Source organism: Anomalospiza imberbis, chromosome 9 (genome assembly GCF_031753505.1).
Source record: "Anomalospiza imberbis isolate Cuckoo-Finch-1a 21T00152 chromosome 9, ASM3175350v1, whole genome shotgun sequence".
NCBI classification, from domain to species: Eukaryota; Metazoa; Chordata; class Aves; order Passeriformes; family Viduidae; genus Anomalospiza; species Anomalospiza imberbis.
Window position 1 is genome coordinate 11946272 of NC_089689.1, and position 13328 is coordinate 11959599.

The window sequence follows — 13328 nt, forward strand, 5'->3', positions numbered from 1 at the left end:
TTTAATGGTTTGACCAGGAGATATTTTTTCATTAATACACGGATTTCAAACCCCCCTTATCTTCTGGCAGAGATAAACAATTTTTGTCAAACTTAATGCCACGCATTTTTACTAGCTTGTTGTTTCCCCTGCTCTGCACACAAGGGCCTGAATGTTCAAAGGCATCAGGGCTGCAAATGCTCCTGTAGCCCTGCATTATTAATGCTGTAACCTCCACCGAGGGCCTGGCAGGCTGACACCCAGCAGAACCATTTAAACCCAGCTGCCATACAGGGAGCACTCACTTTCTTCTTTCTCTGTGCTGTTCTTCTACCCCTTCTCCCTTCTACAGCACATTATAAACTATCAGAGTTAGAGAGCAATGCAAACCCAGTGTCTGCAGAACCTAAACATTCGGTCTGTAGCCTCTCAGAGTACAGACCTGGCTTAATGCATGAAAAAGTCTCGTGTTAGAAAACCATGATATTAATCATTAAATTTCTTCTTATTATATTGTTCTAAAAAAACTTTCCAAAGCAGTACACTAACAAGGCCTGTAAACATGTGAGATCAATAGTTCTCATGCTTAATCATTGACTTATACAGCAGATGGAAGTGAGAGGACAAAATCAATTGAGTATGCTGGCTCTAAGTTTAGAAATATGTTTGATACGTGTTCACAAAAAATTTTATGTGTATATATCATTTTTCCATACATGTATGTGTAGACACTGCTAAGGTACCTAATCAAGGTGTGTCTGGGATAGTTTAGGCTACCTGAATATCCATCCTGACAAATTGCTTTTAATAATCATCTCCTGACTGTGATCCTTTTCTCATCCTTCTCCATCTCTCCAACACTGTAACAAGAGCCCTCCCAGAAAACACAGCCTTTAGAATTTCTCTCAATTAAATTTAATTCTCCACAGAGACATTATATATAACACATATGCAGGCCTATGCAAAAGGGATTCTCTTCTAGAGTTATAATTTCTCCTTTTTTTTTTTTTTTTTGTTTTTTTGAGAATGGCAAAAAGGAGCAAAACTAACTTTTCATAACCCAGTCAGTTGCAAAGTTGCCTCTCATTGTTATAAAAGGAAAGACTATGTCCCAGAATTTAACCAAAAGGTGGCAGCCTTCCATCCACTATCTCCGTGCTTTGGATATCAGTTCTCTAGAATTGATCATAAGGAAAACACTATTTTTTAAACCTTAAAACTTTTTAGTAATGTTATTTAAAATTTTAACTTTTAGACTACTTTGCCTACCTTGGTAGAACCCATTCAGCTTGCTTAATCCAAGAAGGTTTTCAGAATTAAACACGTCTGCAAAATGACATGACCCTTTGTAGTTTAAGATGTCTGTCTTTCCTTTTTGAAATTCTGTCAGAGGAAGGCTTTGCCTAAGAAAGACCACAGTAACTTTTAAAAGATCTGAGCTGCTAACAAAAGTGAGAAAAATCTCCGGAGATGGAATAAATATATTATTAGATCATAAAATCTGTTTCCCAACAGAACATGAAATATTTCCTGTGGAGAAGGTTCTGAATTAATGCCATTGTTACTAAAATTGAAAAGAAAGATGAGGGCCAACAATAGCTATATATTACGCAGGTTTTAGTAGCTATAAATATGCACTCTGTAAATATATATCAGCTACAGTCTTCTCTATCAAAACACTGTTTAACTCCCTTAACAGTTATCTAAACCAAATGCAGCATTTCATAGTACCTATTACTTGGAATATAGAAATCACTGTCAGGTAAAACAAGGACTGCCTACATGGAAGGGGCAGATTTTTTAGTAGAGCATTGATATGGAAATATTAATGTGAGATGAAACTTTAACTGGTCTCATCTTTCACAAATGCCCTTTAAGGGAACATTTTGACATTTTCTAGCCCTTCCAATTTCTCAAGTTTCCACACTGCTGCTTGCTGGAGAGCTGCAGTGCACAGAGCCAATATCACCGTGTGTGCTGGAGCAGGCACCCCCAGTGCTCCCCTGGTGCTCCCAAGTGTAGGTCAGAGGGAGTCCAGTATTGTTTGATAGAATGAAGATGTGTTTGTCAACAAGAAAGGGTAAGAATTGTATTAGCAATCAAATGTGGATCGTCATAAATTACAATATCATTAGGCAGAAAGGCAGGAGAACTCTCTCTCTGAGAAGCTGCCAAGGGGATCACAATACACTAGTGCTTGTCAGCAAAGACTGGGCACAATCAGTGCTCTTATGTCACTGCTTCACTTTGTCCTGCCATGGGCTCACCTTTGGAAGGGCTCTGTAGGGTGGACTCTGTGGATATAGTATGGCTAATAATGTGAAAAACATCCTTTTGCTGATTCCAGGCTTCATTCTCTGTTGCTACAAAAATCTCATTTGATTGATAGTAGGCATGGACAAAACCCCAATGCTAATGATGCTGCAGACTCAGTAAATGCTGTGCAGAGAGAATAAGGAAATGAAGACTATGAATTTTCCTAGAAAACATTCTTAACACTTAATGACCTGAAGCATCCACTGTGGGTTTTGTTTTAAAATGAATGCAACATCACAGAAGTAAATTAATATTAAACACTAAAAGGGGATCATTCATTTTGAAGTCCCTACAAATTTTCGTATATCTAATAGAACATACCAGAGTTTCTAAAGGCACATTCATCCTTTAATAGTGTCCTTTTTAAAGGGCATTTTAATATTGCTCCTAAAATACTGGTTATCTGTTAATTATCCTAGTCTGGAATTCAGCTGAGAGGTACTGAAATATTTTCCTTTAATCTAATGAAATATACTGGGCCAAATTCTGGTCCCAGTGATGTTAGCATGCTGCTATGAGCTTCTCTGAAAAAAAGGTTTAGTATCTACACCATAAGTTTTTGTTTTAAAATTGTATTTTATGATTTATAGTTTTATACTGACCATGTGGAAATGACAGACATGTATGAATTAACTGAATTGTCGTAAAATGAAGAGGGGTGTGCAGGTCACACAAGTTAGGAAGGATACACAAATTTATTCTAATTCTGTAAATTCGGTAAATGATTGGGTAAAATGCATTTTCAGCACTGAATTACTGGATGTAGATGTAATTATTGGAAAAAGAATATATCTGGGAGGAAAAATTCCCCCCATTAGCAGTTGTATTGAAAAATCCTTTGGGATAAATGTATGCATTTCTTATCTAAGCACTCCTCTGTTATCCTCCTCTTATCTAAGCACACTTCTGTTACCCTTCCATGATTTATGTTTCTGTGATGCTAATAACTAAGTATTCTACTAACAGAAGAGTTTTCTGTAAATGTTTATGCATCAGACCACTGAGCTAGAAAATAATTGGTCATAACTAAACTTTAAAATGAAGAATTGTAAAGACAGTCCTTGAGATAATGCTGTGTATTAACTCAGAAGGAGACTGAATTATTTTAAATGTTCACTTAATAGTGCACAATCTTTGACTTGCATGGATTTTCATATGGTATCATCCTGTAAACCATCTGCTTTAAAATTCCATCACTGGCAAATACATAGCACACACCTCTGTAGCCTGTGGAGAAAGTTTTTCTAACTGATGCTATTATTTCATCCTTATGTTTTTCTTTATATATTTTTTTTCTTCTTTCAACAGTAGCTATAGCAATAATCACAAGCAGGATATTTGCAGTATATGGGATAATAAAGGGGAACATCTTCCAAAGCCCAAAGGGAAGTTTAGTCTCCCTGGCTCAAGAAAATATTAGTTTGATGTATTATGTCTCAAATTTCAGACTCCAGTTCTGCAAAGCCATATACATAACTCAATCCCTCTAGGTAGACCAAATAAAAGCCCATTCTTATAGGTGTTTACATAAATAGGCATGGGAGGATGATGTAATTACAGAAGTAAATTCATCAAAATATTCTCCCTAATGAGTCATAAATTTATTCTTATGCATCTATAGGGTGAGCCTGGAGAAGCTGGTAACCCTGGACCTCCTGGAGAATCTGGAACAGCTGTGAGTATTTTGTTGTTGTCTTATCATTAACATTTATTATAGTGAACTGTGGTATCTGGCAGGGCTTTGATAAGCATTTCCTCAGATCACTTGTCCACTTGTGTATGGTTTCTTTGAATTTTCAGTAGAGAACTTATACCTTTAAAATGACATTTGTTTCCATATAATCATAGCCACATCTTATACTAACAGAGGATGGCGACTTCCCAAAACAATACCTATTTTTCCTTCCATAAGTATCAACTTTGGCTTGCATGTTTTTCTTTCTGGAAACAGTTCACTGATGCAAGCTGGATACAGAATTTGGAACTTGAGCTGAGAGGTTCTAATTTCCCACTCACATGCCAGTATTTATCAAGGAGTGACATGGCCCTTGTCTGAAAAATCAGTTTGCCATTGTGATCTTTTTGGCCCTTCCATTTCCAGATGACATTTTTATGTTTGTGTGTTTTCCACAGGGTCCAAAAGGTGAAAGGGGAGAAAAAGGTGAAGCTGGTCCACCCGGAGCAGCCGGACCACCAGGTGCTAAAGGACCTCCAGGTGATGATGGGCCTAAGGGTAACCCAGTAAGTGAGCTTCATAATTCTAACCCAAACCACTGTGAAGCATTGCTGAAGTTGTGTGAATACAGAACCATAGCACTGCCTACAAGTGCACTACGTTCATTATATGCTTCATAAAAGATTTCTGATGACTGCAACCTGCTTGGCAATGGATGACACATTCCTTGCCTTTTTTCCTCATCTATCTAGGGCCCAGTTGGTTTTCCTGGAGATCCTGGTCCCCCTGGGGAACCTGGTCCAGCTGTAAGTATACCTTAAAAACAGTTTTAGGTCCTAGTCTTCTTTTGTACTTAATTCTAGTTGACCCTGTGTCTTTCTTGTCTGGGGATGAGCTCTTGCCTGTAAGATCCTTTGCTTTTCTGTACATGCATTTCTTGAGGCTTAAAATGTTAAGAAATCTTTTAAAAGTTTTGAAAAATAATGATCCTGGGAAAATGTTCTATAGAAAAATAGTGTTCTTATATTTATATATGAAAGTTAGTGGCTTAAATTAGCTGAATTTTTGTTTATTTTCCTTGAATTCTGTAGGGTCAGGATGGTGTTGGTGGCGAGAAGGGTGAAGATGGTGATCCTGGTCAACCTGTAAGATTTTTCTCTGACTTTATTTCATCTGCATTATCTCTCTGATGATAAGAAAGTGTACTTTGCCAAATCAGTGGCTTCTATACAGTCACACTCTTAAAAATATTTTCAGAGTGGATGCTTTTTCTATTATACTGAAAAATAACTATTTATTTCCTTGAAGAGGCAGAACTGCCCATATTACAGGAACACAATTAAGCAAGAGCTCAATTTCTTTTAGAAGTAGTGATGTGTTAAAGGATTTCTGATGGAGCTGCTGAGGAGCACTAAAAATAGAGCAGCTCTGAGCATAAGAAAAATGCTGCAGCCAAATAATCTCCATTATCTGAAGTAACGAAATTAAGCCAAGATCTTAAGCAGTACCTGAGCAATACCCATATTAAACATCAAAATTCTATTTCTGTAGATTCTGTCCATTGAAAGGGGCTAACAATTGGCAGATGTCCGTGGTGTTTAATAAAGATGAGAACTGCACCCTTTATTACTGCTGTGACTTTAATTTTTTGTTGCAGGGTCCACCAGGTCCTTCAGGTGAAGCTGGCCCACCTGGTCCTCCTGGGAAAAGAGTAAGGAATACCTCATCTTCTCTTGTACACTTCTCTGAGACACTGTGTCCTAGAGAATTTCAGCTACTTGTTTCATGCTGGAACATTCACATCTGACATTTGTCATTTCTTTTAAGTAATGTAATGAGAGAAATGGAAAAAAACAAACAGAAACAGCAGAGAAAGCTCTTTAACATGGCTAACATCGAATATAAAAAGAAAAAAATACATAGGGAAGAATGTATTGCTTACCCATAAAAGTGTTTTGTATTTTCACTCAAGAATTCAGTGTCTACTGAGTCAGTCTGCTAAAAGGAGTGAGTTGGTATGACAGTAATGGCAGACATCATCTTTAGGCACAACTCTCCCTGCTATCAGGGAGCAGGAAGAATGTGTCTGTTTTGGTTTCTTTAGTCTTGGAAATAAAATAATTACAATGCAGCTACTGTGCAAATCTATATCATCCTCTGTGCACACAAAATTAACAGGCATTAACTTATGAAGCTATTCCATTATTTCTAAAGCTTTTGAAGGTTCACAGGGTTTACAAATATAGCTAATCAAACCCAGTAAATAATGTTGCAGTCACAGAACTGTAGTAGATGCATCAACCCTTAGGTCTGCTTCAGAGAGCAATTAGATGCAGTTTTTACACGTTAAAAAACAGAAGAAGTGGCATTATTAAATGTAAGCTGAGAATTATTTAATAAAATATGTTAAATTGCTCGGTTTAATGGGCTTGAGTGGAATGACGTGCCTAATTAGTTTTATTTATTTTACACAATAATATATTTGCTCCACCAATGTGCAAAGTATTTATAATATTCTAAATTATTATGGTTGCATTAGCAACCTTGTTCTAGAACTGAAATATAGCTCAACTGAATATTAACAATTAGTATGTTTGCTTGACATCAAATTAAAACGTCCTGCTTTATTATACAGAAAGGCAATAGCTCACTCCTCAGAGATGGGCTATATTCTATCTGATTGTACCTAGACAAAAAAACATAATTTCGAAGCACAAATTCCATTTTACATATTTCCAATTTAGGGAAAATGCATGGCTAATTATTGCAATATAGTACCTATAGTACCTTTCTGAACTTTGAAGAAAACATTTTTAGAATGAGATTCTACATTACTTGAGCACCAGAATGTCTCAAACTTGTAGGGAATCTGTATTATATTGATGTTTTACTAGAAAGTAACAGTGAAAGACTGAAAGGTTCATACTTAGCTAGAAAAAATGCTTTTTATTAGTTTTCATCACTTGTATGGTAGAATCAATTTCAAGAAAAAGCCCTGACAAGAGTCTTTTAATTTGGATTGAGAAGGACACTCAGTTTCAGTAGTAATATTGTTGTTTGTGAGGCACAGCTCTGGCTATACTACTAGAAAGCAAAATTCCATCCCATTTTTTGGTTTTTGGTCTCTGAAATAATGAGCTGGCAGAGCTCAGAATTCATACTTTTAAGTAAAGGCTCTTGAAATCCTCAACAGTAGGCTCCTTGTTTATTTTGTTATACATTTTCATTCCCCTCTTGCATTCCATTTTGTAACTGACCTGACCTCAGTTTTACTGCCTGATCTTCTAAAATCATGTTTATTACCAGCTGTCAGAGATTTGAGCAATCTCCATCTAGTTACAGAGTTAAAAAGTTTACCCAGCTCTCCCTGAGAAGCAAATTCTAGTGAAAGACATGGACATACATCATTTTCCCATTGAATCTACGAAATTTGTAAGCCAAAACCATAATCTACAAAGGATTACTTTTGTGACATAGTAATTGACAAATTCTTTAAAGTGATTTTTAAAAAAGTTTCATTAAATAGTAATTATTATTTTACATATTCTGACTTCTTAAGTGATCTCTGAATGCACCAGATCAGAAAAATACATGCTCAGAAGGCTTTATACATCAATGTAATTTAGCTGCAAGTAATGGTAGTAATTGTGGCTGCTTATCTAGAACTAGAGATACAGACTGAACCCCTCTACAGTTATCTTGTTATTATTATTTTTCTGAAACGTAATCCCTTGCTCTTACTCTTGGGACTTCTTTTTGGTTTGCCATACAGTACTGGGTAATACTTTTAGTTTGAATTAATTGATTTCCATCTGACAAATGTTAAAAGTAGCATGAGGAAAAGACACCATCGCAGAGTATGTGTCCTTCAGATCAATATGCAATCAGTACAGATGAGCACAGACAGCAATCCTTGCCTGTGCTCCTCCCAGCCCTTCAGTGTGCCAGACACTCGAGCTTTGGGATCTGCTGCTGGGCTGCTTCCCTGGGCAGTGACAATCAGATGTCCACATCACACACACATAAACCTCCACACACCAACCACGTATTTTAATTTAAAGCTCAAGACTAAAATATATTTTTGTTGTCAACTGGAGGCCATACCATCTTTCCATTAAAGGAAGAGATGTCAGTACTGAAGCAAAGCCAGCAATTTTGCAAAGCAGAAGTTTATTTGGTTTGTTGCCTTTAAATATAAAGTTGAATAACTTAGGAAAAAATAAAGTGTTTCTATGAAGATTTTTTTTTCCATTTTGGCTACAGCATGATGCTGCCACAGCAGGGTGTACTCACCACTTAAAAATTAATTTCTCTCTTGATTTCAAATGCACAGAATACCTAACAATATGCCAGGTTCCAATCACAACAGGCTAATGAAATGTAGTAATGGTTTTCTGTGTTGGAAATCATGTTTTAAGCCAGCTATAAACAATAACTGAAATCATTTTAATGAAATATGGAAGAACAGAGAAAAATATTCAATAGGTTCACGTAACAAAAATTGAGAATGAGTTTGTGTCTGCATGATTTCTTTGGTCTTCTTGGTTCATAAAATGTATCAGGCAGTATGTCCAAAATTACAGTGCAGTGTTCATAAAAATCAGCATGGTAGCTGGGGTGATGAGGGGGAGAAAGGTGCATTAATGTAAAACACTGTTTCCGAGTCCTGTGTGTCAGCTGAAATTTCCCGGGCCTCCGGCAGCGGCAGTGGGCGAGGAGGCGCACTAGCAGTGAGCAGTGAGCCAGGCCAGCAGCGCAGGGCAGCGCTGCAGCCGCTCCGCGCCTGGGGCAGCCTTGGCACTGCTGCCAACGAACGGCCCCTGCTCAGCACTCGTCAGGCACTGTACTTGTATTTTAGCCATCACAGTGGGCTTAGCCTGCTAATTAATTCATGCTGCAGCTTCATTTCTAGATTATGCAGAGACTATATATCTCAAGTACAAATTGCCACATTCAACCCTTTTCAGTTTCTTAGAAAGGGTGGATTATAATCCATATGGGAACTTCAGGCAAGCAAAGACAGTGGGCATGTAAATTAATCCATGTAAGAAAAAAAGTCATGTTTCTAAAATGCTTCTGAATTTATTTATGTGCTTGTTGATCTTTCTTATTATCACTGCAAACCATAATCCATTCAAAAAATACAGCCTACATAAAGGGTTACATGCATCAGACATTATTAATTATTATTAGAACAGCAGAGATTTAAAATATTCTTCCTGTTTTAAAGAGTCAGCATTTGGCCCAGGGCATTTAAGCTTCTCTGTATTTTGAAGAAATAAAACTAATTCCTTTACCCCTTACAGCTCTTAAAAACACCAAAGAAAAAAGCTGTTGATACCCACAACAAATAGTCAAAGTCCTCTTGTGGTTAATTCATTTGGCATTATCTTTGATGTAAAGTCTGAACTATCCCTGTTGGCCAAAAGGTTCATGCAGTGCTGCAGATGTTCAGTGTCACCCTGGAGAAAGCTTAATTTCAGAAGCAAATGAATGATCTTAATATACTTCTACGTAAATAGCTATAAAATGAATATAACTTTCCGGGAATTAAAACCAGTGGAGTTGCTCAAGGTATGTGTCAGTAGCATTGGCTAGTGAAATATATCAGACAATAAAAAGTTTGGTCTAAATTCAGCTCCAGTACAATAAATACCTTTAGGTCAAACACTGATCCAAAGCCCTGAGCTCACAAAGCAAACAGGCAGATGCTTAACTGGAAGTACAGTTCTTACCTGTAAAATTAAAATTGTGTTCTGGTGCTTTACCTTTAAGGAGCCTGAATTGTTTTTCTAAATGTTGTTAAGAAGTAAAAAGCAGTAATAAATGAAAGGGTTTGAATTTTTCTAGTTGCTGATCTTCAGAACATTTTTCTTACATAACAATCTGCTTGTTGCATTAATGAACAGATGAGTCTTATATAGATTCACAAAATCCCAGCATTTCAGCGTAGTCACTTTGCTTTCATGTTCCTTTAAGCTGTTCATTGGTTGGCAAGAAATAGCTACTTGTAATAAAGACATTTCCCAGGCTAAAAATTAACCTTGTAGGAGAACAGTTGGTCCATTATCTTGAGTGCATCTTTTCTAAACTAAGCATATAAGAGAACCATTTTCAGAAGAGTACATTAAATTCAAGACACTGCTCCTGTTCATAACTGAAGCTATGAATATTAATTACCTGACCTAAAAATCAGCCCTTGATGTTTTGGAGGAGAAAAATGTCTTTTTATTTTTCTTCCACTTTCATATTTAGTGGATAATATGTCAATTTTTGGCTGTCCAAATGTAATCAGGCCCCTTACTGAGCCCATCCCTGACTTAGAGAATAAAGAAGTATTTGCCATGCTGTGCACTGTAGAACGAGAGGCCTTTTTGGAGTCAGTGGATAAACTACAGTGAATAGATAAAAGTCAATGTAAAGCAAGTTTTAAATTAATTGTTATTGTACATATAAATTAGTATTGCCTTTTTTTCTTTTATATCCCATTTTGTTGGGTTTTTTTGTTTGGGGTTTGGTGTTTTTTTGTTGGGTTTTTTTTGGTTCTTTTTTTTTTTCCCAAACAAATTGAACCTCATAATCTTTTAGATATTCTAAAAAACCAGAAAATTTTATAGGGGAATAAGAGATGTATGGTATTTTTTTTATCCTGTGGATAAAATGTCAAAAAAAGAATTTTAATGTTATTTTGTAAGCATTTGCTTCTTATTAATATGGTGGGAATTGCACTTTCAGAATTTTTTTCACGGGTTATATTTGAAAAAACCTGAGATTATGAGCTCAGTGTCCATATTTTACAGGGACCTCCTGGAGCAACAGGTGCTGAAGGCAGACAAGGTGAAAAAGGTGCAAAGGTAATACACTGAAGATTTTTTTTGACGCATAGAAATAGAAGCTATTTATAAATTAAAAGTAAATTGCTTATGGTGCACTGAGTGTGGAACTTTTCACAGTAATAACAGGCAATCTAAAATCCAAATTCAGACCCAGAATTAGTAGCAACATGTAATGGACTGGACCCAGCAGTGCAGGGCCAGCACAGCTCACCTGTAACAAGCAAGGGGAGCCTGCTCTGCTGGCACCACATCTCTCTGCGAAGCCAGAGACATTTCACTCAGGAAACTGTCCTGTGCAGAACTCTGACTTTTCAAAAGCACTTTGCCTCTTGTACATCCCTTCAGTGCCAAAATCAGTCAGCCCCCCCCCATCTCTGACCTGGTCTGTTCCTTCCAGGGTGAACCTGGTGCAGAAGGAGCTCCTGGAAAAACAGGGCCAGTTGGGCCACAGGGACCTGCAGGAAAACCTGGCCCAGAGGGTCTCCGGGGCATTCCTGGCCCTGTGGTAAGTCATGGAGCACATAATATTTTAAATGTTGCATTTCATGTATATACTCTGGTAAAGCCAGCTTTTTGTTTTTTTCTAGGGAGAACAAGGTCTGCCTGGAGCACCAGGTCAGGATGGCCCTCCTGGACCTCTGGTGAGCATCCTGTTCCCCATGTCACTCATAGAAGCCTCCAAAAACTGAAAGAGCTTTCTTCTAACATTTGAGAGCTTAAATATCCTGTTAAAATCTGGAGCTGAGTATATTAATGAACTATATGCTTTCAAATGCACAGACTTCCTGTCAGCTCAACAAGAACTTTTCAATGCATTGCTGCAGCATAATTTTGGATTTTAAGAAAGTAAAGTTGATATGTAAAAGATTTCTCAGGTTAGGTTTCCCTCCTTGCCCTCCCATCCTCCACAGGCGATTGCTATCAGGAGAGTATGAAGCCTGATTTGCAGTAGAGCACAACACACTGCAGGTGAAAAGTCTGATTCTGCATTCCAAAAGCTTAAAAATTTCATATTTCATTCATGAATTATGTATTTGCCTAGGCTTTTGCATCTAGTGATATCCTGAAGTGGAGATGGAAAGCATAAGCACTGAATCATATTTTGTACATGAAATGTTATGGCATTTTTGAATATGTGCCAGGTGGAAAAGGTCTCTTATCACTCCTATCCATAGCAGAAGTTGCCCACTGCCACCAGGAGAGCAGTGGTGAGGAGACACACACTTAATGTAGCACCTCTACAGCTCATGGACACGTGCAGTGTGAGATTAACAGCCTCTGAAAAATTCATGTCTTTTGTACAGGCACTTCATGGCCTGCATTTTTTACCTCATTATGTACAAATTACACAAAACCAGCATTGCCATTCTTATAAAATCTAAAGATTTCTCAAATCAAGAATTTAGTTGACCCTCTGCTCCATAGATTTCTATTCATACAACCTTTTATAGATTTCTAATTATAAAGTAATTTAAATCCCTCTGTAGCATTATTATGATTTTTAAACATACATTTCATCTTGAGATCTAAATCATGTCATCAATCACAACCATCAACCACTGAATGTGTACTTTGATTTGAACTGCCTTCAATAACATTTCAAGAAATCATGATTTGAGCAGGATGTTAAAACTTACTTTAACATTACTTCCCTCGATTTATATAGGGCCCACCTGGCTTGCCTGGACTGAAAGGAGACCCAGGTTCCAAAGGAGAGAAGGTATGCTTTGCTAATTGGTTGTGTCTCTGTAACTTCAGCCCAGTCTAAAACCTGTATAAAATTAGCAGAGAGAAGCAGTAGGGTTTGTATCAGCAAGGCATTGTACCATGCCTATCAAACAGCTTCCCACAGCCCTAAGAGTCATCATGAATTTTAAGCCATATCCAATATCCTGGAAACACCTTGAAAGAAAAAGATTACTGCCTGTGTGGTAATTTATTGACCATGTGGTCCCTGCAGTGAAAATCCCAAAGATATTGATGTAAAGAGAACTGTCAGATTTACAAGAACAAAGCAAGTAGAAATTATGAGTATTGACAATTTTTATTAAAAAAAAAAAACATAAATATTCAACAGCTATAATACTTTCTTTTGAAATAATGGATTGAGACATCTGGGATAGCATTTTCCTAAGGAGTCCCAACAATATATTGATTGCTTGTGTATCAGAGAAAAACCTGTAGAGAAAGAGGCATGCACATGACTGTGCCTTGTGAACTGCAGGTTTTGTTTATCTGCTTGGATCAGCTGTTTATGCAGCCATATGACAATGTGGAATTCTGTGAGATGCTGATGGCAGCTACATGTGAAAACTGGCATGAAATTTGTACCCAGGGTACTGTGATTTCTGTAGTGGTTTCAGTAAGGACTACCTTGCACTTGGATCTTTCACTGAATAAGCAGTCACAACTTGCAAACAATCTGAAAGTTTGAAAGACCATCTAACAACAATAAATACTTTTTTAGAATAAGTTGTTTTCAGGCTGATTGTTGACAAGCAATAGAGGCAACATCTGAAAGG

The 13328-nt window shown here is 37.1% G+C and overlaps 1 protein-coding gene and 1 long non-coding RNA gene across 9 annotated transcripts in view; one reads left to right on the forward strand and one right to left on the reverse strand.

Annotated features, from left to right (window-relative positions):
* COL11A1 (collagen type XI alpha 1 chain) overlaps positions 1-13328 on the forward strand; it is a 159829-nt gene that overhangs the window by 137248 nt on the left and 9253 nt on the right. For all 8 annotated transcript variants that reach the window (XM_068199689.1, XM_068199686.1, XM_068199687.1 and 5 more), the window contains 9 exons: positions 3917-3970; positions 4429-4536; positions 4723-4776; positions 5062-5115; positions 5628-5681; positions 10771-10824; positions 11204-11311; positions 11394-11447; positions 12473-12526. In XM_068199689.1, the coding sequence (XP_068055790.1) occupies positions 3917-3970; positions 4429-4536; positions 4723-4776; positions 5062-5115; positions 5628-5681; positions 10771-10824; positions 11204-11311; positions 11394-11447; positions 12473-12526 (594 nt within the window). The remainder of the gene's footprint in view (positions 1-3916; positions 3971-4428; positions 4537-4722; positions 4777-5061; positions 5116-5627; positions 5682-10770; positions 10825-11203; positions 11312-11393; positions 11448-12472; positions 12527-13328) is intronic.
* On the reverse strand, positions 1222-13218 carry LOC137479304 (uncharacterized). The gene is made up of 4 exons (XR_011002148.1): positions 12480-13218; positions 9316-9442; positions 3514-5670; positions 1222-2418 (listed from the first exon to the last, which is right to left on the reverse strand). It is a non-coding gene; the product is annotated as an uncharacterized lncRNA (long non-coding RNA).